The sequence below is a fragment of the Apus apus genome, chromosome 3 (assembly GCF_020740795.1).
Source record: "Apus apus isolate bApuApu2 chromosome 3, bApuApu2.pri.cur, whole genome shotgun sequence".
NCBI lineage: Eukaryota > Metazoa > Chordata > Aves > Apodiformes > Apodidae > Apus > Apus apus.
Window position 1 is genome coordinate 61,328,965 of NC_067284.1, and position 22,233 is coordinate 61,351,197.

General features: G+C 44.3%; 1 protein-coding gene across 3 annotated transcripts in view; it reads right to left on the reverse strand.

The window, feature by feature from the left end:
• Positions 1-4,405: 4,405 nt before the first annotated feature.
• GALNT14 (polypeptide N-acetylgalactosaminyltransferase 14) overlaps positions 4,406-22,233 on the reverse strand; it is a 118,822-nt gene continuing 100,994 nt past the window's right edge. The window contains exons 10-15 of one of the 3 annotated variants that reach the window (XM_051615323.1): positions 20,936-21,062; positions 17,698-17,790; positions 16,310-16,393; positions 14,309-14,453; positions 6,081-6,200; positions 4,406-5,450 (exon numbers count right to left, since the gene is read on the reverse strand). In XM_051615323.1, coding sequence (XP_051471283.1) covers positions 5,292-5,450; positions 6,081-6,200; positions 14,309-14,453; positions 16,310-16,393; positions 17,698-17,790; positions 20,936-21,062 — 728 coding nt within the window. In that variant the 3' untranslated portion in view covers positions 4,406-5,291. Of the gene's footprint in view, positions 5,451-6,080; positions 6,201-14,308; positions 14,454-16,309; positions 16,394-17,697; positions 17,791-20,935; positions 21,078-22,233 lie in introns of all 3 variants that reach the window. The other 2 variants (XM_051615322.1, XM_051615324.1) reach the window with 2 other exon arrangements.

The window sequence follows — 22,233 nt, forward strand, 5'->3', positions numbered from 1 at the left end:
CCATCTGTAATAAGGTCACAGACCAAGGTAGAAAAGCTTTGATTGCAAAAATTGCAGGCAAAAGTATGCTTATAATCAGTACATTTGTTCACACTAAAGACCTCTTCTTTCCACCTTCTCTTAAAAGTAACCCTAAACACATTTATACTGGCTTGCTGACTCCAAAACCTGGGAACAGTCCTGATTTTGCAATATCCTTTTTTTATTACATGTATCAGGTTATGAATAAGCTTTCAAATCTCCTTTTGGTTTCCTTTTTTTTTTTTTTTCCCTTCTTTTTTTTCCTCCTTGGTTGGTTGATTTTGCAAGTTAATTTAACCCTGTACAGTAGCAGTATCTTGTTTGGACACTTCTTTCATAAATGACAGAAAAGTAAGAGACAACAGTTGTTGTGATGGGAAGTTATGATAAGCACAGATAATTGTGCTTATGTAAAACCCAACCTTGAAACTCAGTCGTTTTCTTTTCTTCATCACACAAACCAACTTGAATTTCCTTAGTGCTCAAGTAATATCAGAGAAAACAAAACAGCCTCCTCTAAAACAAAAGCAGCATTATCACCTGCAAATGTGTATGTTGCTTTTTGTCAGCTCTAACCTAAAATGCTGCTCAACTCAAAACTTGATTAGAATCAACTGGAAATGTAGCAGCTTTAAAGGTTTTTATTCTTACAGGGTTTTGAAGGCATTTCCAGTGAGTAACAGATCAGTGGACATAAGGAAAACATCCATAAATCTGGAGTAATTCCACTGGATTTCAGCCCTTAAGTCTCAGTGTAAGCTGGATACCCAGGTCAGACTTTCTCAAACTCTTCAGCCATCTAAAGCAGCCACCTAATATTACACCTGAAGCTGGACTCATCATTCAAAATTAATTTAGCTAGAACATTAATGAGCTACAGTTTCTTCTGCTGTTTGTAAGTTGATTATGAGCAGTTTGTAATCAGCTTGATTTTGCTTTTTTTTTTACCAGTTCCACAAATAATTCTAGCCCTAGTTCCACAAATAATTTAGCTTTTCACTAAAGATTTTAAGATCTGAAATTTGAGCAGTGCAGACCCTATTGCACAGTTGTGATCAGAATCCAAGTCATGAAGCATACCAGCCAGCTACACTGCAGATCCTAGTTCACTTATGGCAGTGTGGAGGGTTGACCCTGGCTGGCAGCTAAGCCCCCACCCAGTCACTCACTCACTCCTCCCCCAAACAGGATGGGGATCAGAAGGGCAAAGGTGAGAAAAACTTGTGGGTCAAGATAAAGACACTTTAATAAGTGAAAGGGAAAAAAACCAAAACCAAACAAGTAATGCAAAAGCAATCACTCACCACTTGCAGACTGATGCCTAGCCAGTCTCCAAACAACACCAACTGTGGAAAAACTCTCCCCAGCCCACCCTCCCTTCTCCTCCCTCACCCCAGCCCCCATTTCACTGCTGAGCATGATATTGTATGGTATGGGACATCTCATTGGTCAGTTTGGGCTAGCTGTTGCTGCTGTGTCCACTCCCAATCTCTTGCCCAACTTTAGCCTACCTGCCAGGGCAGCAGTGAGAGATGGAGAAAGCCTTGACACTGTGCAAGCCCAACAATTAGTAAAACCTTGTTGTGTGTTATCAACACTGGTTTGGTCACCAATCTAAAACACAGCACCATGCAGGCTGCTATTAGGAATACTAGCTCCATCTGAACCAGATCCAAACCAGAAAGGTAATAAGGGGACATAGGGCTAACTCCAAAGACTGCCAATCCATTGCGAGACCAGCACTGCTGGTATTGGATTCAAGAAAAAACAAGGCTTGGTTTTCTCTGTTCAGAGCATTCACTCTTCACCAAAAGTTTGGGAAACTGAGGCAGGGGAATGAAGTAAGCTATCCCAAGTGCCCCTAGAAGCAGTAGAGAAGCAATCAGCACTCAGGACTGGTGCTTGTCTTGAACAACAGTCCTCCGGTGCTCATTCACTAGCCTCATTTTCCTGTTGCCTCACTGGACAATCAAAGATCTTTGAATTCAGTTTCCATCTCTTTATTAGGAAATTACTGCTGAGGCTCCAAGCATTGATGTTTGATGTTATCTCATGGCACTGTGCTGGTACAGAGAAAGGATGACCACAAAATATATGGATATCATATAAACAGCAAGGTAGGGACTGTAAGACTTCCAGTGCCCAACCAAAACCAGGTAGATTTGTTCTCATTGGAACCTTTTGGAAGTGAAGAGTAAGTTAAGGTGTTTGGGATTTTTTGCATCTCCTTGATTGGATCTTTAAGAGGCAGTAGTAGTTCTAGCCCTGAATTTACTGTTCTGAATCAAATTTATCCAAGGCACAAGAAGTAACTTACCTGGAGATCATAAAGGCTCAACCGCCAGGATTAGAACCCTAATTCCTACTTTATCTTCTGTTCAGTGGAAATGTTACCAAAAAACGTTATTACCAAATGGCATTAGGGCTTAAGAGGTATAGGCATAGGAGCCCATCTGATACACTTGATGTCACATATATCTATTCACAGCACGATAATAAATGTCTAGGCAAGTAACAAATACAAAGCAAAAAAAGTTCATCTGTCTCTGGCATATTTTAATAAGCAAAATAAACCTAAAGGTGTGACTTGGATTTTAGCAGCAGTTAACCTTTCCCCTGACACCATGAAAGGTCTCCTTGCAGGGACACTAAGCAGAAGATTTGCTAAATGCCATATTGAGGCTAACTCTGGAGACTCCCAGTCCATTGTCAGCTTATATAAAGCTTCCCAGGAGTCAGGCTGACACCCACAGGCTTCTCCGAAAACACTGCTTAGCCATAGGGCTAATTTCATTTTTTGGACCATGAAACAAGCTGCAGTCTCAGACTTATGGTCAATGAATGAATGAGACACAATCACCAGTTTGCTGAGTAGCTGCAGCTCCCTTGGTCTGCTCCAAACTTGATGGCTTCTGGGCCTGCAAGACACTTAGCTGAATGTCACCTTCCCCACTGTCTGCTTTCCACTGCCCCCCAACAAGCTCACAGTGATCACCTTCGTGTGTGTTTTGGAATAGCAGGTGTTTGGTATAGCTTGTGGGTTTCACAAAGTGCAAGAGAGCTGAAAAGTTGGTCAAACAACTTCCTAAAATACATCCCTGCAGGTCTTATGGGTTCATGTGCTCAAGCACACACATGCAGCGAGGCTGCTGTTTCTGCTAAGGCAGAGAGCAGCATTACCTGTTTAGAGAGCTTTGGCTGTCAGCAGAATGGATGATTTTGGCTTAGGTGGAAAATCATAAAGCTAGATAGATCTGAGATACTTCAGAATTGATGTATCAGCAGCTGGGGAGTACCGGGCTGCAGGCACAGTACAGGTGTGAACATGTTAAGCTTGCAAGCTCTGCTTTCCCACGTGAACACTAGACCAGGAATTATTACCACTTACCTGTTATCCCCAGTGACAGTAGGTGTGATATTTTCGCAGTTCAATTAAATAGAAGGAGCCCAAAGTCACTACCCTTCTTTGCAAAGTGGCTCCATTCCATTTTAAGTGCTTTCCTTTGTTTCATTCACAAAGTGGTGACATGGGAACAATGCCATCTCCCACTATGAAAGGACAGCTTACTCCAGACCTTTGATAACAGAAGCCCTTGAGGTTTGCACCAAGGGAGCTTGATTAGGTTAGTCATCACTGCAGCACATGGAAAGCATTTATACCCTGCAAGCTTTTGTAAATGAATAGTTATGCAGGTTCTGCCTCTATAACCAGGGAGACTTAAACATATGGCTTTCTCTCAGCATTGAGGTAAGAGAAACTGAGGCACCAAATTCAGAAAGCCAGCAGTTTATTCAAGCAGGGATGCTGAGAGCACTTGAAGGCTTATAGTATTTTACCTATAATTTGCAGCACAGGGAATAAAGGATAGGATTTTCATTACACCCTAGCATTTTTATAGACACAAACTATTTTTTTCAAGTCACATTGATGGTCTTGCAAAAGTTTCCTTTAAGAGTTTCTCCTGCACGAGAGTTGTGTGTATAGCTGTTTGTGATTCACTGCCTGTTACCTGCTGCTGTAGTGGGAGCTGCTTGAAAGGGCCAGATGGAAAAGAACTTTATAGTTATCTCCTACTCCTAAGACCTCTTCTGAGGTCCTATTCTCCTTTGGTAGTCATCTCACTCCCACTTAGCTATAGCACCTGACATGACCTCATCTCCAAAACATGAAGAAATCATGCGCCAAATCTGCCTACACTAAATGACTTTGGCAGAGAGGTATTTTATGACCCATGGTTGCTTCCCTGCTCACAGGTGTGACTGCAGGAATCCCGAACCTTTTATTCAGCACTTCACATCTTGGGCTACCAAGATACATGGTATCAAAACCAGTAATATCAGCACTTCCGCAGCTAGGAAACTGGGAAACACAGATACGACACAATTACCTTCAATTACCAAAACCAATACTTTTATGGAAGAAAAGTGAAAAATTTTACTTATTCCAGATCTGAGTTAATGAAAGATACACAGTGAGAGTATAGGGAAGATTTCAGTGACCAAGACCCACCCACGACTTTTCAGAGAGGAGAAATAATCATGTTACTGTCTTTCCTCCCAGCTTCACAGTGGTTTGTATCCTTTAATCTCACACACTGAATCCTCTGTTTGCATGGGCTTTGGAGATTCAAAAACCCCCATGTGCAGTTAGCATGGAGCAGGACTTCCCCACTACTTCCTGGTCTGATCCTGGCCATACCCATAAATGACTGCTCTTTCTCTCTATAAACATCATGTATGTGGAGGATCAGGTAAAAATTTGAACATGAAACAAAGGTCCAATCACAGTGTCTGCATAAAACAAACTCATCCACAGCAATGAAAAATGCAAAGATAATTCACTGTTTTCCACCTGATCCCAGGCAACGTTTCTTAGCATCCCTTGGCACATTCCTCCTGGCACATCTGCCTCACCCTCCAAAAGCTATTGAGATGCTTGTTCTGCTGAGTCTTTTTTGTTTTCAGGGCTCTTCTACTGTCATAGGAGCCCCAGTATCCCTCTAAAACATTTCAAGCTTGTTTTTTTGCTGTCTCTTCTCTTCGAATGTGTGGCTGCCAACAGGCCAACAATAGCTACATGCCCTGCAGATATCTGCTGGAGTGCCATGTCCTTATTTTTATTTAAATGATTCTTCTCCTGTCCCATGAATGATTATTTTCCTGTCCATAAGAAACCCTAACGGTTTTGCATTTCAGCTCCATCTGGTGCATCTTGGCTGTGTGTAGCAACATATCAGTGCCCATTCCTTCTGTGTAAGTCCTCAAGTAGGTCAGGACATCACCATGTCCCAGCGCTGACTCATGGCTGTGCTCTCGCAAGGGTTGATGACAAGTTCTTTGGTGCTCTCATTCATGTCCCCAGTTGTCTCAGTGTCCAAACAGAAGCGTGAAGCTATGTGTTCAATGTGTGACCCAACTTTACCCCACCGCTGAGGAGAGATACACACATGTCAGGAGAAACGGGTGAACAAGTTTCCTCCTCATTATGCTTTTACTATACTGTTTCAGCATCAAGAGGAGAGTTGTCACTAAGCTTGTAAAGACTGATGTTGACAAGTACAAGACCCCCCAGCCCACACCCAGCAGAGCATATGCTGAGCATTTCTCCCATCAGAAGCAGACTCGTTGAAGCTCAGCCTCTGGCTAGCTTCAGGAAGATAATATATTGCTAACAGCTTTTTCCCCAGGTAAGTGGTTCAAATGCCAGCCCAATGATTAACTGCAGAGAAATGTTAGCATCTGCTGGCTGACTGGCAGCCTATGTGAACTAAATTGCCAGTTTTGGTTTGACATCTGTAGCTAAGTATCCAGATCACCACCCGCACTAATAGACAACTTTATCAACTGTCCTGCTTTCTGGCTTCATCCTGGCTCATCCTGGCTCAAACCATGACATCAACATACTCATTTGGCAAAAGGCCAAACAGGCCAGAATCTCTACTCCCAGATAGTATGGGTTTTCCAGAGGAAGGCAGAGCACATGCAATTTGATGGGCACTAATGCTATGTTGAAAGAAAGGGAACCTTAAAGAAAATGGGGTATCAATGAAAGGGCTCACCTGCTTGTTGTCACCTTCTCTGCAAGGTGACAGCAGCACCTGGGAACCAGGGAAGAGGGTGTACACGGACAAGCACAGCTGCTGCTGACGAACTTGGTGGTTGTATGTGTATGCCCATTCCTTGCAAAGAGGAAGAAAAAGAAAGCAGGTGAGAGATCAGGGTTGATGAACGGTATTCTTCTATCTGGAAAGCACACACTTTGCCTTGACCCTTGGAAACCAAGCACAAGCCTCACTGATTTCAAGAGGCACTAGGAGAAGTCACTAGGATGTTTCAAGCCTTCCCAAAACTGCTGCTGTCATTGAGGGACTGTATGTACCAAAGAAAATTATTACAAAATCTGCTGGAATAAAATGGTTTACAAGACAAAAGATTTCACAGCCAGAACTGGACTGTGGTTGGGGAACACAGAAAACCGGCAAAAGAGGCAGAAATGTGCAGCCACACAATATGCAATCCTCCTTTACAAGGAAAGAGCAGAAGAAATGTTTTGCAGCTAGCAGTGGGAGAGAGGATGTGATCCACAGCAAATGTTTGAAATTTCTGGGATTCTGTTCCCAAATGTCACAAAAATCAAGGATAAAGCTCCCTTTACATCAAAGGAGTGGGATCAGACTTCAGACTTTGGCTTTACTGGTTTGTTATGACTGCTGCTATTCCTGCTTCCCTAGGCTGTCCCTAGGGAAAGGACTCTGTTGTTTTTGTTTTTTTTTCATGCTGCTTTTCATGTTTACCTGCTCTTTATCAGCTCCTCAGCCCAAGAAAATCTTTAGGGGAGCAGAGACCCTTTGTCCTGTGTAAAGCTCTCTGGAATTATCATTTTTTCTACCCATGGATGATTTATTGGGAGATAAGGTCTTCCCTCAGCCTCCTTTTCTTCAGACTAAGTAGTCCCAGTTCCCTCAGCCACTCCTCATAAGACTTGTTCTCAAGGCCCTTCCCCAGCTTCCTTCTCCTTCTTTGGACATGCTCCAGCACCTCATTGTCTTTCTTGTATTGAGGTGCCCAAAACTGGACACAGTATTTGAGGTGTGGCCTCACCAATGCTGAGTACAGAGGGACAATCACCTCCCTGGTCCTGCTTGCCACACTCTTTCTAATACAGGCCAAGATGCCATTTGCCTTCTTGGCCACCTGGGCACACTGCTGGCTCACATTCGGCCACCTATCAATCAGAACCCCAAGGTCCCTTTCTGCTGGACTGCTTTCCAGCCACTCTTCTCCAAGCCTGTTTCATTGCATGGGCCTGTTGTGGCCCAAGTGCAGGACCTGGCACTTGGCCTTGTTGACCTTCATACAATTGACCTTGGCCCATTGGTCAAGCCTGTCCAAATCTCTCTGGAGAGCCTCCCTAACCTCAGGCAGATCAACACTCCCTCCCAACTTGGTGTCATCTACAAACTTACTGAGGGTGCACTCTATTTCCTCATCAAGATCACTGATAAAGATGTTAAAGAGAAGTCCCAATACTGAGCCCTGAGGAACACCACTTGTGACCAGATGCTGGATTTAACTCCTTTCACCACCACTCTCTGGGCCCAACCATTCAGCCAGTGTTTTACCCAGCAGAGCATACACCCGTCCAAGCCATGAGCAGCCAGTTTTTTCATCAGAATGCTATGGGAAACTGTTCAAAAGCCTTTATGGAAGTCCAGGTAGATAACATACACAGGCTTTCCCTCATCGACCAGGCAGTTCATCTTGTCACAGAAAGAGATCAGGTTTGTCAAGCAGGACCTTCCTCTCATAAACCTGTGCTGACTGGACCTGATCATCTGGTTGTAATGGCACTCAAGATGATCTGCTGCATGACCTTCCTTGGCACCGAGGTCAGGCTGACAGGTCTGTAGTTCCCTGGATCCTCCTTTTGGCCTTTCCTGTGGATGGGTACCACATTTGCTACCCTCCAGTCCACTGGGACCTCCCTTAGTTAGCCATGAATGCTTGTAAATGATGGAAAGAGATTTGGTGAGTGCATTTGCCAACTCCTTCAGTACACCTGGGTGCAACCCATCCGGCCCATAGACTTATGGATGTTTAGGTGGTATAGCAGGCCACTGACCATTTCCTCTTGGATTACTAAGGTCTCATTCTGCCCCAGTTCCCCATTTCCAGCCCAGGTGACTGGGTGTCTAGGAAACAACCAGTTATATTGCTAAAGACTGAGGCAAAGAAGGCATTTAGCACCTCAGCCTTTGGACACAAGCAAAGAGCTGCTTTGGCTTATGGGAAATGACAAACTGTGCTTTTATATAATCCCAGAGAGTGACTTCTGGAGTAAGTGTTTTTGCTTACAACTTAGTGAGAGTATTAACATTAAAATTAGGATTTGTAGGGGTTTCTGAGGACCTCTAAGCGAGGGTGCAAAGCAAGATTTAAAGCCTGCTGTGTAAGCAGTTCTGAGATAGTAGTCAGGCCAGCAGCAGTGGGAGCAGATGGAATGCAGGTTGCTGAGCCATGGCAGGGGAGAAGAGCAGGACTACAGAGCAAGCAGCAGCCTGGCTATACTAGCAGAGGGAAATGACCACACTGGAAAGAGCAGGGCCAGGAAGCAAGAGGGTTTCTGCAATTCACCTCAGGAGCCATGGTATATGTTTCAACACGGTACAGAAAAAAAAAGCTGGTGTGAAAGAATAAGTAGAGAGAGAAATCAGAACAGCTGAGAGCTCAGATATGGAGAAGTCAGAGCTCTCAGAGGAGCGAAGTGAGCATGGGTGCTGGCAATGGGAGGGAAGGTAGTGCTCAAATGTGTGGCAGTTTAGGCTGGGACTGGAAAAATGAAGGGTAGAAGGTGTTCCTGAGAGACTGCAACCATTTCTGAGTGCCAGAGTGGAGGTGAAAAGTGGCTGCCCTGACCTCAGAGCTGGGACACCTGCAACTCCCATGACTGTGAATGGCAGAGACTTTGATTTGCATTATCATGAGTTATTAGAGCAGTGAAACTCTTCAACCCCTTTGGTATCTGTCACCATCAGCTTTCACTCCTCTCCCTGACTTCAAAACAGATGGCTACAGGCATTTAATTCCTGGGAATATAAATCCCACTTCATTCAGGTTCTTAGCCATCTGGAAGGAAAAACACATTTTTGCATAGCAGACCAAGATTCACAAGGACTTCACACTGTGAATGTGTGATGGATCATCACATCCCACATTTCTTAGCCTACTACTCCCCACCAGCTAATGGAAATCAAACTTGGCTTTCTGAACAGCCCACCCACAGTCTTCTCAGTGACAGCTTCCCAGGATTTTGGCACAAAACAACCATTAGTTTTCAAAGCCATAGTCTGTACTGAAAGGGCCTTCTGGCAACTACTTCTTTGTCAGACAGGGCAGAATTTACCTGATCCTGCATTAACACCTTCCAGACATCCCAACCATGCATGCTATCAGCACGTGTGAACTATCAGCATGGGAAATCGGGTGCCAAGGACAAGGCCTGAGTTACACCCAGGAGGCTCTTCGGCAGTGGCAGCAGCAAGCTAGTCCTGCAACTTTTGTGTATGCTGGATCCCCCAACTAACTCAGGGAGTGGGACTTCATGACCTCTTAACCTCCTTGTTTCAGTGAGGTAACTCACAGATGGCTACTGCTCCCAGAGGTTCTCTCCATGCTTTTGTTTCCAGACCAGGCTCTGTTTAAGCCTTCCATGTATTTGCATCCTTCAAAAGTAGGACCAGCCTTGTGCTCAGCAAAGCACCATGGGATAGACAAGGTGGTGGTAACCATCTCTCCTAAGCTGCTCTTCATCAAAAGAAGTGAGGTCAACAGAGCTAGATATCTGTGCCAGTTTGACAGTTGATATTGGATCCCCCCCTCTTGCCCCCAGGGTGTCCTGCTACTGTCTTTATCTAAACTGACAGATTTTCACACAGCTCTTCTGTTTTGGTAGAATGGCTTTTTAGGGAAGCCAGTCCTGTTGAAAATGTTTTATCCAGTTCTAATAATGTCTTGTCTCTTTTCAGCCCTAGATGAATGCCAGACAAAATGATGCAGAAATGAAGACATTCTGAAAAAAAATAAAAAGTCACTTGAACACCACAGAATACATTAAAAGCTTGAGTTAAAATGCAGGCTAATGCCCATGCAAATTTTTATCTTACTCCATCTCTTCCTTTATTTGTAGCAGTTGAGATGAAAATTCATGCTCTTTTCCCCATGAGAAACTACTTTTATCTTCTACACCCCGGCACACTGAGCACTGATGTGGGCAGCACAACAGTAACAACAGTAGAGCTTCACATCCTGGGGCTTGTGGTGAATGTGGCAGCCCAGGGTACTCCTAAGAAGGGAGACCTTCAAGCTTCAGGGCTTCAGACCAGCCTGAAGTGATACCAACTGGGTTGAGAGCTGACCCTTGGCACCAAGGAAAAACAGATGCACAAGGTGAGACTCCAATCAAGATTTTCTGCCTTTTCAAAGACAAGGCAGATCCTGATGACACACTGATAGAGCAAGGAGAAAGAGAGTAGAGTGGGAGAGCAGAGCTACTAGCTGGCCACCACAACCACCAAACCCGGTTCTCCAAAGCCTTGTGTAACACTAGCCCCCATCTGAGGCTCACAACTAATTTTTCAAGGCTTTACCATCATTCAAGCAGGCATTTGTCACTGCTACTCAGCATCATTGTGAACTAAGAAAATTATTTTTAAATGTGACCTCTGGCTTGATGTAGCGTGGCTGACAGAAAGAGAAAGGAGCCCATCTGCCTGGCAAGGTGCAAACCCATGGGAGTCCACCATTATGTGACAGAGCTGTACATGCCCTGCTGCCAAGAAGGAGGTCAGCCGTATCCTAAAGGCAAGGCAGCAGCTAGAGAAAAATGTTTCTCAAGAAGCCAGGAACAACCTCAGCCCCCAGTTATTATATTTTTAAAATAACAGGGAGGGATTTCCCAAGGTCACTTAAGGATACCGAAGTGCTTCACTCATCAAAAGTTGCATCAAAAGGGATGCAACTAGCTCTTACGCACATCTCAGGAGAGGGAAAACAAAATGTAAAAGGTGCCCATAGCAGCCCAGGTGTGAAGGTGGTACAGCTGACAGCCAGCCACAGCTGGCCACAGCTCCAGCTGGCCTACAGCTGGGGCAGGACTTGCCCACAGAGGAGAAGAATTAAGACTTTTGAGGGAAGGAAGGTCAGAAGAGAATTTTTATGGTTGAGATGTCTCAGCAGGGACACTGTCAGGTTAGTTTGGATACATGCTAAATGTTCTCCAGAGAAAGTACAGCCCATAGAGGTCCTTGAGCCAACGGGGGTAAACTTCAACGCCACATCAAGCAGATGATCACACTGCATTTCCTTCACAATAAGTGTCAAGGACATGCCACCCAAATGCAATGACAGCCCCTAAGCTCCAAGGCCTAGATTTTTTTTTGGGATGCAGGCCAGATAATTTGGGGTGCAGGCCTTGGAAATGTATGATGCAACCTTCCCACTTTTTCATCACTTGTCTAGGAGATGACTAACTTTATATTCATCTTGCAGCTGCTGCTTATATGTGTATGAGTATACAGGGTGAAGTGTCTTCTGTTTTTTTATCTGGAGTATGTTAAGTTTCCCAGAACTGCTAATGATTTAAATAAGTCCCAGAGTCAGATGTCTACTCCAAAGATGTATGGACTAATATTTACTGACACTTAGTTTGAAAGAAAAACAACAAACCCAACTACTCATATGATGATTATTTTCCCTCAGATGCATTTCTCTTGTGAAAAACTAAATCAATCAGTTCATTTAGCAGATTAGATACAATAAAACATAGAGTAAAAAGGCTCAGGTGGACAGGAGCACAGGTATATCCCACTGTGTCCTGGGGACAGACAGCACTGCACAAAGATCTCTGTCAGTCACTAAGTCAGGAACAGGTCCCTCTGAGAGCCACCCCAGGGAACAGAGCCTGCCCTGACTGCTTTCTGTAGAGGGAAAGGCCAAGCAGATTCCAAGAGTAAGAAGACAGAGTTCTCCTACTCTGATAGGGGTCTTCTTGTGCCTCAGTGTGCCTTTACACACTTCAGGACTAACACCAGACACTAACAAGGAGGGTTTTTGAAATTTGCTGGGGTGTAAATCTGATTTAATCACACCCAGAGTACTCTTCCCGATCTACCCAAACTATGGATGTGGCTGGAGGACTCACAACACCCTCTCACTCCACTATAGATAGAAACAAACTAAAATAAAGATATATTGATTGCCATCTGACAGATCCTGTTCCTCTCAAACCATGGTGATTTATGACAGCTCAGATCTTCTTACACCTGGTCCCAGAATTTCATGCATGTAAAGGGCAGGGAGACAGCTTCAGAAAGGCAATCAAGCCACCAAATTAGTGCTACCAGCACTCATAAAAAAGGATCTGGGTGGCCGGGATATTTCCATCGTAATTACGGAATGCCAGGAAAACACAGCTTTGATTTAGCTAAGCCTATTTTTCAAATAATGAAGCTTAGAATAAAAAAGATGTGACTTCAGTATGTTAAAAGTGAAGATTATCGCTCTATTCTAGTGTATGTAATAAAAAACTAAGTAGCATTCAGGACTGCTGCATAATTTAGTCTACACAGCCAGGTGACTTTAACCCCCATGTCACCCACAAATTCAGGTGGTCTTGTAACAATTGTGTAATTGAAATAAAAGTTTCTATTCACAATGAAAATTTAAATATCCTGCTTTCATCTGAAACATTCTTCATGGGTACAAGTAACAGAGAACTATTGTAGATGAACACAGAAAATAAATGGTAAAGGTTTTTCTCTATTCCTGCCTGTGTATTGAGAGTAGCTATCCAGCAATCTGTTTGTCGTGCATTTTTCTGTTCCCCTGCAAAGTTCGTCCTGGATGGGCACAAAAAAATGGTGTTGGCATCCAGCATACTGCTGCAGAATCAAAATGGGAAGATGAGAAGTTTGTGGCATGAAAAACTGCAAAAAATTTACTGCATAGAAATGTCAGACTAAAATGTCTTTGATGGGAATGAAACAATCCACGTTGTTGGCAGGACATTTCTCATTTTAAAATACCACATAAAATTAATATTTCAGAAATACCAATGCCATTTAGTTTTCAAACACTAGCCTGCAGCAGCATTTTCCATCCTGATTTTCTCTGATTTTTAAGAAAACATCCAATTCATTGAAAGCTGCAATTGTCACTAAAACACTTTTTTTTTCCTTCAGCAGAGCTGATACTGCAAAACACAGTGACCAGCTCTCATCACTTTGCTTCTCTTGTTGTTTGTGCAAACACTCCATGTAGCAGTGGAAGAAAAAGGATTCTAAAACCTGGAAACCAGTTAAACCATAAGAACTACAACTATGCAATACTTGCAGTTATACTCACTGTATTTCCTCAACTGACTAAATTCAAGTAGTCATTGTTGATTTTACCAGGCTGTGAAGCAGTTATTATTTTCCTGACTAAAGGCAGGCATGTAACAGCATGCAGAAGAGATGCACATGATGACCTGCTTAATTTGCACAAACTTTTAGCAGCATCTTCTGACTGGGCCTTTGATATGCATAGCTACCTGGTTGGAATGTGTAACCATGAGGATTAAGGATGTACAGTCAAGTGGAAACAAGCACATCATTGCCTATTAAATTATTTCACAGCACCATGAAGAAGCAAGTTATGGTTATCCTCTCTCTCTTTTATAGATGGGAACAGTGACAGAGCTTATTGACATGCCGAAAACTACAAAGGGAGCCTGAAGAAAAGACAAGTTTTGAAGCTGTGTTTTCAGGGTCTCGCTCCAGTGACCTTGCTGCAAGTCACGTGTGCCTGCTCTTGACTCTAACATTTCCTAGAATATGCTTTTGAGAGCACTGATTCATGCAGCTTTTTGTCATCTCAGTGAGCCTGAAAAAATGAGACTGAAAAAAACCAAGATCATTCTCATTAAATTCTCACTAGTTTCATAGGCAATCTAATATTGAGAGAATTCAGACCACTGTGATTCAGTGCACCTTGAAAGAAATAAAGCTGAAAGATGAGAGGAAACTATAGTTCTTTGTCTTTCTCTGGTCTCTGCAGATGAACAAAACGTGGCATTCCTGAGCAGAAGTAAGCGCTCAGCATAAGCTAGCACAGAGATAAGCAGTCCACAGGTTGCCAGAATGGGTTTCTAAGGCTCCAACAGACCCTTAGAAAAGTGAGGAAATCCCCTTGAAGCTGCCCTAGAGCCTTCTCTCCAGCTGGCATCACAGGGATAGGCAACACATCTTACCTGTGCTGTTGCTGCCATGCCTTTGCTGCTGATACAAGGATTTAAGCTCAGGGCAGGGAGCTCTTGGGCTTCAGACTTGTGTGACTCCAGGCAGCTCTGCCTTTGCCTGATCATCCCAGTCTGATAGAGTGATTCCTCAGGAATCCTATGGAAACAGCATTAAAACAACCTCCCTACTTCCCCAGGCACAGGGAGGCTCAGTGGGGTAAGGAGGTTACAGTCATACCATTTAACCTTCAGAAAATGAGAGCAGTAAGATGTATTACCATACTGAACCACTGAGGACAGTACATCGACGGGGACACTGCAGAAGCAGGTCTCAGAGATGGATGGATGGCCTTTATAAGAGGGGGAAATAAATAATGCTGCACAAGGCAAACAGAGGAGTGTCCTGGTTTGAGACAGGATGAAGCTAGTTTTCCTTTTACTTATTTTTTTTCTTTTGGTAAGCTCTCTTTTAACTAGCAGCAACTTTTCCAGCTAGTGAACTGATAACACTAGAATGTTTATGTTACTGCCAGGACTGCAAGGTCACCAGAAGAGTTGTATCTGCAACCCTCCCATAGGGAGGACTGGACTAGAAGGACAGCAAAATTGACCAAAGCATTCCATTCCATATATCTACGTAACCTCAGTGTAAGGTCAAGGATCACAGAAGTCAACTTTCTTCCTGATTCTTCTTCCCTTCTCTTCTGTCCATTGCCGGCATCTGGGGAGGACTTCATTTATCCATCACTATTGATCCCTAAGCTTGTGCATTCCTGACCCTCACAACTCTACCCTCAGCTCCTGTCTGTTCTGCCGCTCTCTCTGGCAGCGAGAACTGTTTGGAACTTTTCATGGGTCAGGAGACGCCATGGGATTTGCTGGGGGTGGGGAGAGGCAACAAGGTTTTGCACATTGCTGAACACATTTGTATACAACTGCACATTTTTATTTTTTTTTAATCATTAGTATTTAAACCAGAAAGTATCTCTCCCTCACTTTCTCTCTCCTTCCCTACCTGGGGGAGGGAATGGAGAGCATTATTGTTGTTGGTTTAATTGCTGATCCTGAGTCAAACTGTGACAAGGAGCAAGCAACAGACTGTGAGCATGCTGAAGGTCAGCCTTCAGCTTACAGGAATGGGAACTTTATAACAGTTACAGAACCCTGGCATTCTATGTAAATGATGCTATGCAATGCCCCATATAGCAAAAAAAAAAAAAAAAAAAAAAAAAAAAATTATAAATAATTTTCATTAAATTCACTCAGCCTTTTCATCAGCAGATCCCTGGATGTATCTCCAAAATTTCTGTGTCCTATTAGAGCCTGGCTTCTGATAGTGACTGAGGGATTATTGGATGCAATGGTTTCTGGAATAACTTTGGTAACTAAAAGGGATCTGCACAAAAGCAGATGTGGGAGTGCATATTAAGCAAAGCATTAGTCCAGGAATAAGGCAGAGCCACCTGAACATAGGTCATAAATTCCTAGAGTGGATGGTTTCATAACAGAAAAGCCTTGAGTATCACAGTATGGTGTAAAAGGACTGGGAATTAGGTGTGCTATTTTTGTAAGCAAGAATCATTAAGTACTGAAACAACCCAACCAAAGGTGGGTTGGATTTTCCACCTTGGGATACTTTTGTAAAGAAAATTATTTCCCTACACCACCTGTCCTGCAGCATGGGCAGGAGGATACCCAAGGAAGCCCCAAGAGCCAAAATAAATCACTGGTGCTTTGCCCCTCACCAGCCCTGCAGCAAAAAGCCAGAGTCTGCAAGACTGCGTAGAGAAAGCAGGATCACAAATTAATCACATCACACTGTGAGTAAGCCATATTTAAAGCCAGCACAAAATTCACTATGCCCTTCTGTGAAGCCCAAGGGAGGTGGTGCCTGTGTCTCTGGGACAGGAGGGAGGCATGGGGACTGGAAGGGCAGGGGAAAGCCCTGTCAGGGCAGGAGGGATGGGGGCATCCTGCTGGCCTGCTAGAGATAGATAAAGATGACATCCATACCGAAGTTCAGGATAAACGTTTTCCAGGTACCATTTGAAGCTGTGGCATTTCAACCTCTTCCGCAGCTCCACTCTGCTCTGGATGCTGTTGGAAAAAAACCTCATAAACATACAACGGAAATAATGAAGGTGAGACTCAATGCACCAGAAAAGGAAATCTGGAAGAAGCCCAATAGTTATGCACAGAGAGCAAACACAAGAGCATCAGCCACTCGGTTTTCTGCTATCTTCTGCATGAGCTGAGTCAATCATTTTTATGTCTGTCTCTTTGGAGTTCTCACTTGGTAAAATGGCATGATGATGACATATTGAAATTTTAACAAGGAGTCTGGAGTGTGGTGGATAAAAGGTTCATGGAAAAGTACAGTAACTTATAAATTATTAGTAAATATATGTATGCTATCTACTATATGCAATAAGCATTAATTTAATATATTAATGTACTAGGAAATTAATATATGCTATTATAAGTTACTCTTGGTTTACAGGACTACAGAAGGCCTTGATTCACAAGAGCCCCTAAATACCCCTTAAGTCAGCAGAAGTTAACCATACAGCAAAATTCTTCTTTCTTTCCCTAACCAGGGTCAAATTTCTGCTGAGGGATCATGCTGCACATTTTCAGACTCCAGCTCCTCTCTAGGCCAGCCTCCATCTGTGAATAAAATAAGCAGGGACATTTCCAACTAGACCAGACTGCTCAGAGCCCCATAAAGCCTGACCTTGAATGTCTCCAGGGATGGGGCCTCCACCACCTCTCTAGGCAACCTATTCCAGTGGCAAAATCCACCAGGATTTCAATTTATTTCCCTTATAAATTGAAGAATAACCAGAAGGAATTTGCAGTTGGATTTGGAACCCACTGTGGTCCAAAGAAAACCTTCTAAAGAAAGGAAGAGCATATGAAAATGAGAAATTAACAAAAATATGTACTGACCTCCCTGGCAGGGAAGCATTCCTGACTGTTCACAGAATGAATGGCAAACTCCCTGAATACAAAGCACTTTCCAGTAAAGTCTTAGTGGACTCAAAATTAGATTATCTTCCTGGCCCTCAGCTGCCAGCAAGACCTGTGGACTCTTCTCCCCAAACTCCACTCTGGGACCAGAAGTCCCTCTACCTGTCAAGAGCAGGATATAGGCAGAGGGGCTTTTCCCCCACCTCCATTCAGTTCACTCACTGGGATAAACTAGCACCGCATATAAACTAGCTGTTTATACATTTCATTGGTGTGCTCATAGCATCTGCCTATCATTTAATTGAGCATTAATACAGAAACAATGTAGGTGGGTTTCCGCAGCAGAGAGATGTCACCGTGAACACCCGCTGCAGCAGGGAAAGCACAGGCAGGGCACAGAGAGAGCACATCAAGCAAAGAAAGACACTTACTTTCCATAAGGTCTCCCCTGGGCTGCAGGACGAGCTGCATAGTAGTACTGCTTGAATTCATCCATCCACACCTCTGCTGTGCGCTTGGTGTTTCTAAAAGAGTCAACAGAAGAAAGGTGAAACCAAGGAAACCTCCAAAGTGACATTTTCTAAAATGCATCAACTAATTCATCCAGCTCTCCTCCCACCCTCAACTTGGTCTTTGGCTCCACCCAAACCACCTTTGAGCCAGCCCACTTCTCACTACTAGAGGAGGTACTCCTTCTCCTCATTACTCCAGGGGCCAAACTCAACAAGCCAAAGCTTGGGTGAAGAATTCACCATTTCAAACTCACCTGGATGCTTTGCATCCACCAGACTCAGAACTGATGCTTCTCTGGAGTGTCATCTCCCAGGCACACATGCCTGGTGTTTTATTTAGTGGCTGGCTGGAACTCTGAAAAGCAATGCTAAATTTGCCAAAGATTGAAGGAAAATATTTCCACTGTGTCAATCCCGTATGGATTCTCCTCCTTTGCACCCCTAGATTTCACTGAGGGAAAACCTAAAACGTTGTAGCACTAAAACCTAAAGTGTTGTGGCCATAGTGTTGTCGCATAAATGTCAGTCTTCCACATCAGCCACATGTCTGCATAAGGTTCATGAACTTCAGAAAATCTTCTGTTGGATTCAGATTACTCTAAATCTTGCAAATGACTTTGTTGTTCCATGCCTATCTGCCTATCCCTGCCCAGGTCTGGGGAGTCCTACAAGCTCCTACTCAAAGGCAGACCAGTGCCTCCAAAGTATTGCTATCTGCCACTGGGCTGCTGGTGCCACAGGACAGGCTCTGACACAGCCAAATCCCACACAGCTAGAACAGGAGATAGTCTGCACATGAACCCAGCACAACACTGGAGCCTAAGATGTGTCTTGCACTGAAGAAGAGGCTGTGTGGAAAAAAAAAAGAATCAGTATCTGGCAGAAAGATGGAGATATTTTGTGTTAACATCTCTGTTTAAACAGGTACCACATAGTATCAGGTTGCTGGAAGCTGCTTCTCCTCTCTATCTATATACCCCTACGCTAAGTTTAAGGCTGATAGATACCATAAAGTTACTAAAATCCCAGTTCCTAATGCCTACAGATGTGTTTCTCCAGAATGCTTTTCAGTCCCTTGCTGATTCATGGTGCTTTCGATTCTCTTCTTAGTGGCACTGTAATAGTCTAAGTGCTCTTAGAAATGCTAGCCAGTGTATAAATCGACCTAAGAAGACACCAAGCTGTGTGGTGTGGCCAGCAGCCCTGAGGAGAAGAACTTTGGGGTGTTGGTTGATGAAAAGCTCAACATGAGCAAGCAATGTGCACTTGCAGCCTATAAAGTCAACTGTATCCTGGACTGCATCAAAAGAAGCATGGCAAGCAGGTCAAGGGAAGTGAATCTCCCTCTCCACTCTGATCTTGTGAGACTCCACTAGGAGTACTGTGGAGTACTCTGGAGCCCCCAACATAAGAAGGATATGGACCTGCTGCAACAAGTCCAAAGGAAGCCCACCAAGATGATCAGAGCACTGGAGCACCTCTCCTAGGAAGACAGGCTGAGACAGTTGGTGTTGTTCAGCCTGGAGAAGAAAAGGCCCTGGGGCCTTAGAGTACCTAAGAAGGGGCTACAGGAAAGCTGGGGTGGGACTTTTTACCAGGGCATGTAGTGATAGGACAAGCGGGGATGGCTTCAAACTGAAAGAGGCTAGACTTAGATTAGATATTAGGAAGAAATTATCGACTGTGAGGGTGGTGAGATACTGGAACAGGTTGCCCTGGGAGGTTGTGCCTGCCTCCTTCCTGGAAGTGTTCAAGGTCAGGTTGGATGGGGCTTTGTGCAACTTGGTCTAATGGGAGGTGTCCTTGTGCATGCAGGTGGCTGGAACTAGATGATCTTTGAGATCTCTTCCAACTCAAACCAAATTCTATGTTCTGTACCTAATCTTCCCCAACTGTGCAGGGCTTTTTTCACTGGATTCCTGATCTCATTCAGGTTTACAAGAAATATGGGGATAAATGCCAAGCCTCACACCTGGATGATGGTTTAGACCTCCCTGAAGCCTCCATGGCCCTGTGCTTGAGGTGCAGCCACAAGAGCTGGCCCCATTCAAGTGCTTCTTTGCTTCTCCTGCAGGTGATGCAACACAGACACTGCCCTTTCACTCAAGTTCACAGCGACTCTCACAGTGGAGATTCTGCTGCATCCCAGTTTGATCTGTAGGAGTCTTATTTCACTATTAAAAACAAGAGCCCTCCTTGTCACTCTCAAATTTTTGCCCTCCTCCTTGATGCCAGCAATGTCTCGTGCCCTTCACTGCTGTGTTTTTGAAGCAAGGTGACAGGTCCTCTTTCTGACCCTCATGCTGTGTAGTTCAAAATGGTGTATTAGACATAACAGTGAGATGTAATTTGCACTTCCCCAGTTCAGTATGTCATGCAAAGTGTGGGGAAGCTGCAGGGAGCCCTGGGAAAGGGTACCCCCACTGCAGGTGCTGGGTCTTCACAATTAATGCTGTTGGCTCTTTATAACTCCGGGGAAGTCACACTATAAGGGATGTCTGCTGTGTAAACACACACTGATGCTGCTTAGCTGAGAAGCAACCCTGCATCAATTGCAAGTGCCCCTGGTGTTTTTCTGTGTTATTTACTTAATGGACAAGCTTCAGCCTCATGCTCTAAATAAAGGAGGAAATTTTTCCTGACTTCACTACCTGTTCCCATCATCTTTCCTGTGCTGATTCCCACTGCTGGACTGCCTCTTTCCTTGCCTGCTGTTCCCAGGATCTTAGCCCGTTTCATCCAGCCGTTTCAGTACCTGATTTAGTCTATGTTCCTACATGTGAGGATAGGACCCCTTCAGCTGGGACACCCTGGCAGTTCCTTCAGTACCCCCACCAGCGAGGTACAGCCCATTGCCTGCTGCAGCCACTAGCCTGGAGGCAAAGCCACCCACTCTGGCACACTGCTTGGCTCCCCTCCCTGAGAGGCATCAGTAACCAAACTTTCTGAGCCAGATAAGGTCACTGAGTAGTGACAGACACTGTAGAAATGCTAAGGGAGAGTCATACTGGCTTGCTTTCTTTGGCTCAAGAGATTTCTGCCCAGGGATATTTCAAAACTTTCCAAACATACTTTTCTCCCCATCTTCTCTGCTCCCCCTCCCAACAAGGCAGCCTTATTCCACCTCATAAAAACTAAGCAGGCACAAAACACTTACTTAATGTATGTATTGGCATTTCCCTCTGGAAAGACGTATGGATGTTTCTTCCGAAAGACATGTCCAACGCGACTGCAGGGGATGATTTCCAGGCTCCCTCCACACATCCACACACGGAAAGAGATTTCTACAAGAAACACAGCTGCAGTATTTTGTCTTTCTGTCCTAGAGAAGGCTGGATCCTGGTATTAACCCTCACTTCCTCCTCTGCCACATTAAACTGGGGTAAATCAATTACCAGAGGGGCTCTCCTAGGCTCTCCTTAAAAGTGTATTTCAAAGCTTCTTGAAAACTGTTTGAAGTCAGGGCACTTGAAAGCTGCCTGTAGTATAGCAGGTGCTATCACAATGGCAAGAGCGAGATTGTAAATAGGCCCCTCTTCATGCAGCTCTACCTACATGACAGAATTCTCTTGCCTGTTTTGTTCTCCCATCATTACTTCCACACTGCCTATTTCAGAGTCACTTCCCTACAAAGGGCTGTCAAATTCACCAGGAGAGGCCATGAATTCTGTTTCTTAATGATGACAATGGTCATTATGAATCCACTATTGATTCTGCAAAGTGGACAGAGAGCTGTGCATCCAACACCTGTACCAAAGGGGACAGGAGCTTACCCTGCCCAGCACATACTGTGGGCCATGAGCACCGATGTTGCAGACCAACAAGGCACACACCTTCACACAATCAAAGCTCAGTGGTGATATGTTGTCAGTATGGGAAATGTTTCCTGGTTGCCTCAAGCTGCTCTCTGGGTGACCCACAAGGCCCTTCTGCAGGAAAACAAGCCTGTGGCACAACTGCAACCAGAAGTTCCGGGGCTCTTGGCAGGGAGCTGGATTAAATCCTAGCTAGCAAGGTAGGAGAAGTGAGCAGAACAGCTGATCTAATGGGTCCATCTGGTCCTAACGCCTGTGAAGCTATGAATCTGCAGCTATATTGTCAGGCAGTCATGCTTAGTCAGAACCAGCATAGAAAAGAAATAAAATAAAAAAGAAAAGGCTTCTGCTGTTCTTTGCGTCCTATTTTATCATCTGTTGACAATCTAGAGCTATACATAGCACATATGATTATGGAGCAAATAATCTTGTGTGTCTTTATGCACCACGCAGAGAACAACCAGGTCATCAGGCCCAGTCAGCATGGGTTTATGAAAGGCAGGTCATGCTTAACAAACCTGATTTCTTCTATGACAAGACGACCTGCCTGGTGGATGAGGGAAAGGCTATGGATATTGTCTACCTGGAATTCTTAAAGGCTTTGACACTGTCTCCCACAGCACTGTCATTACAAAATGAG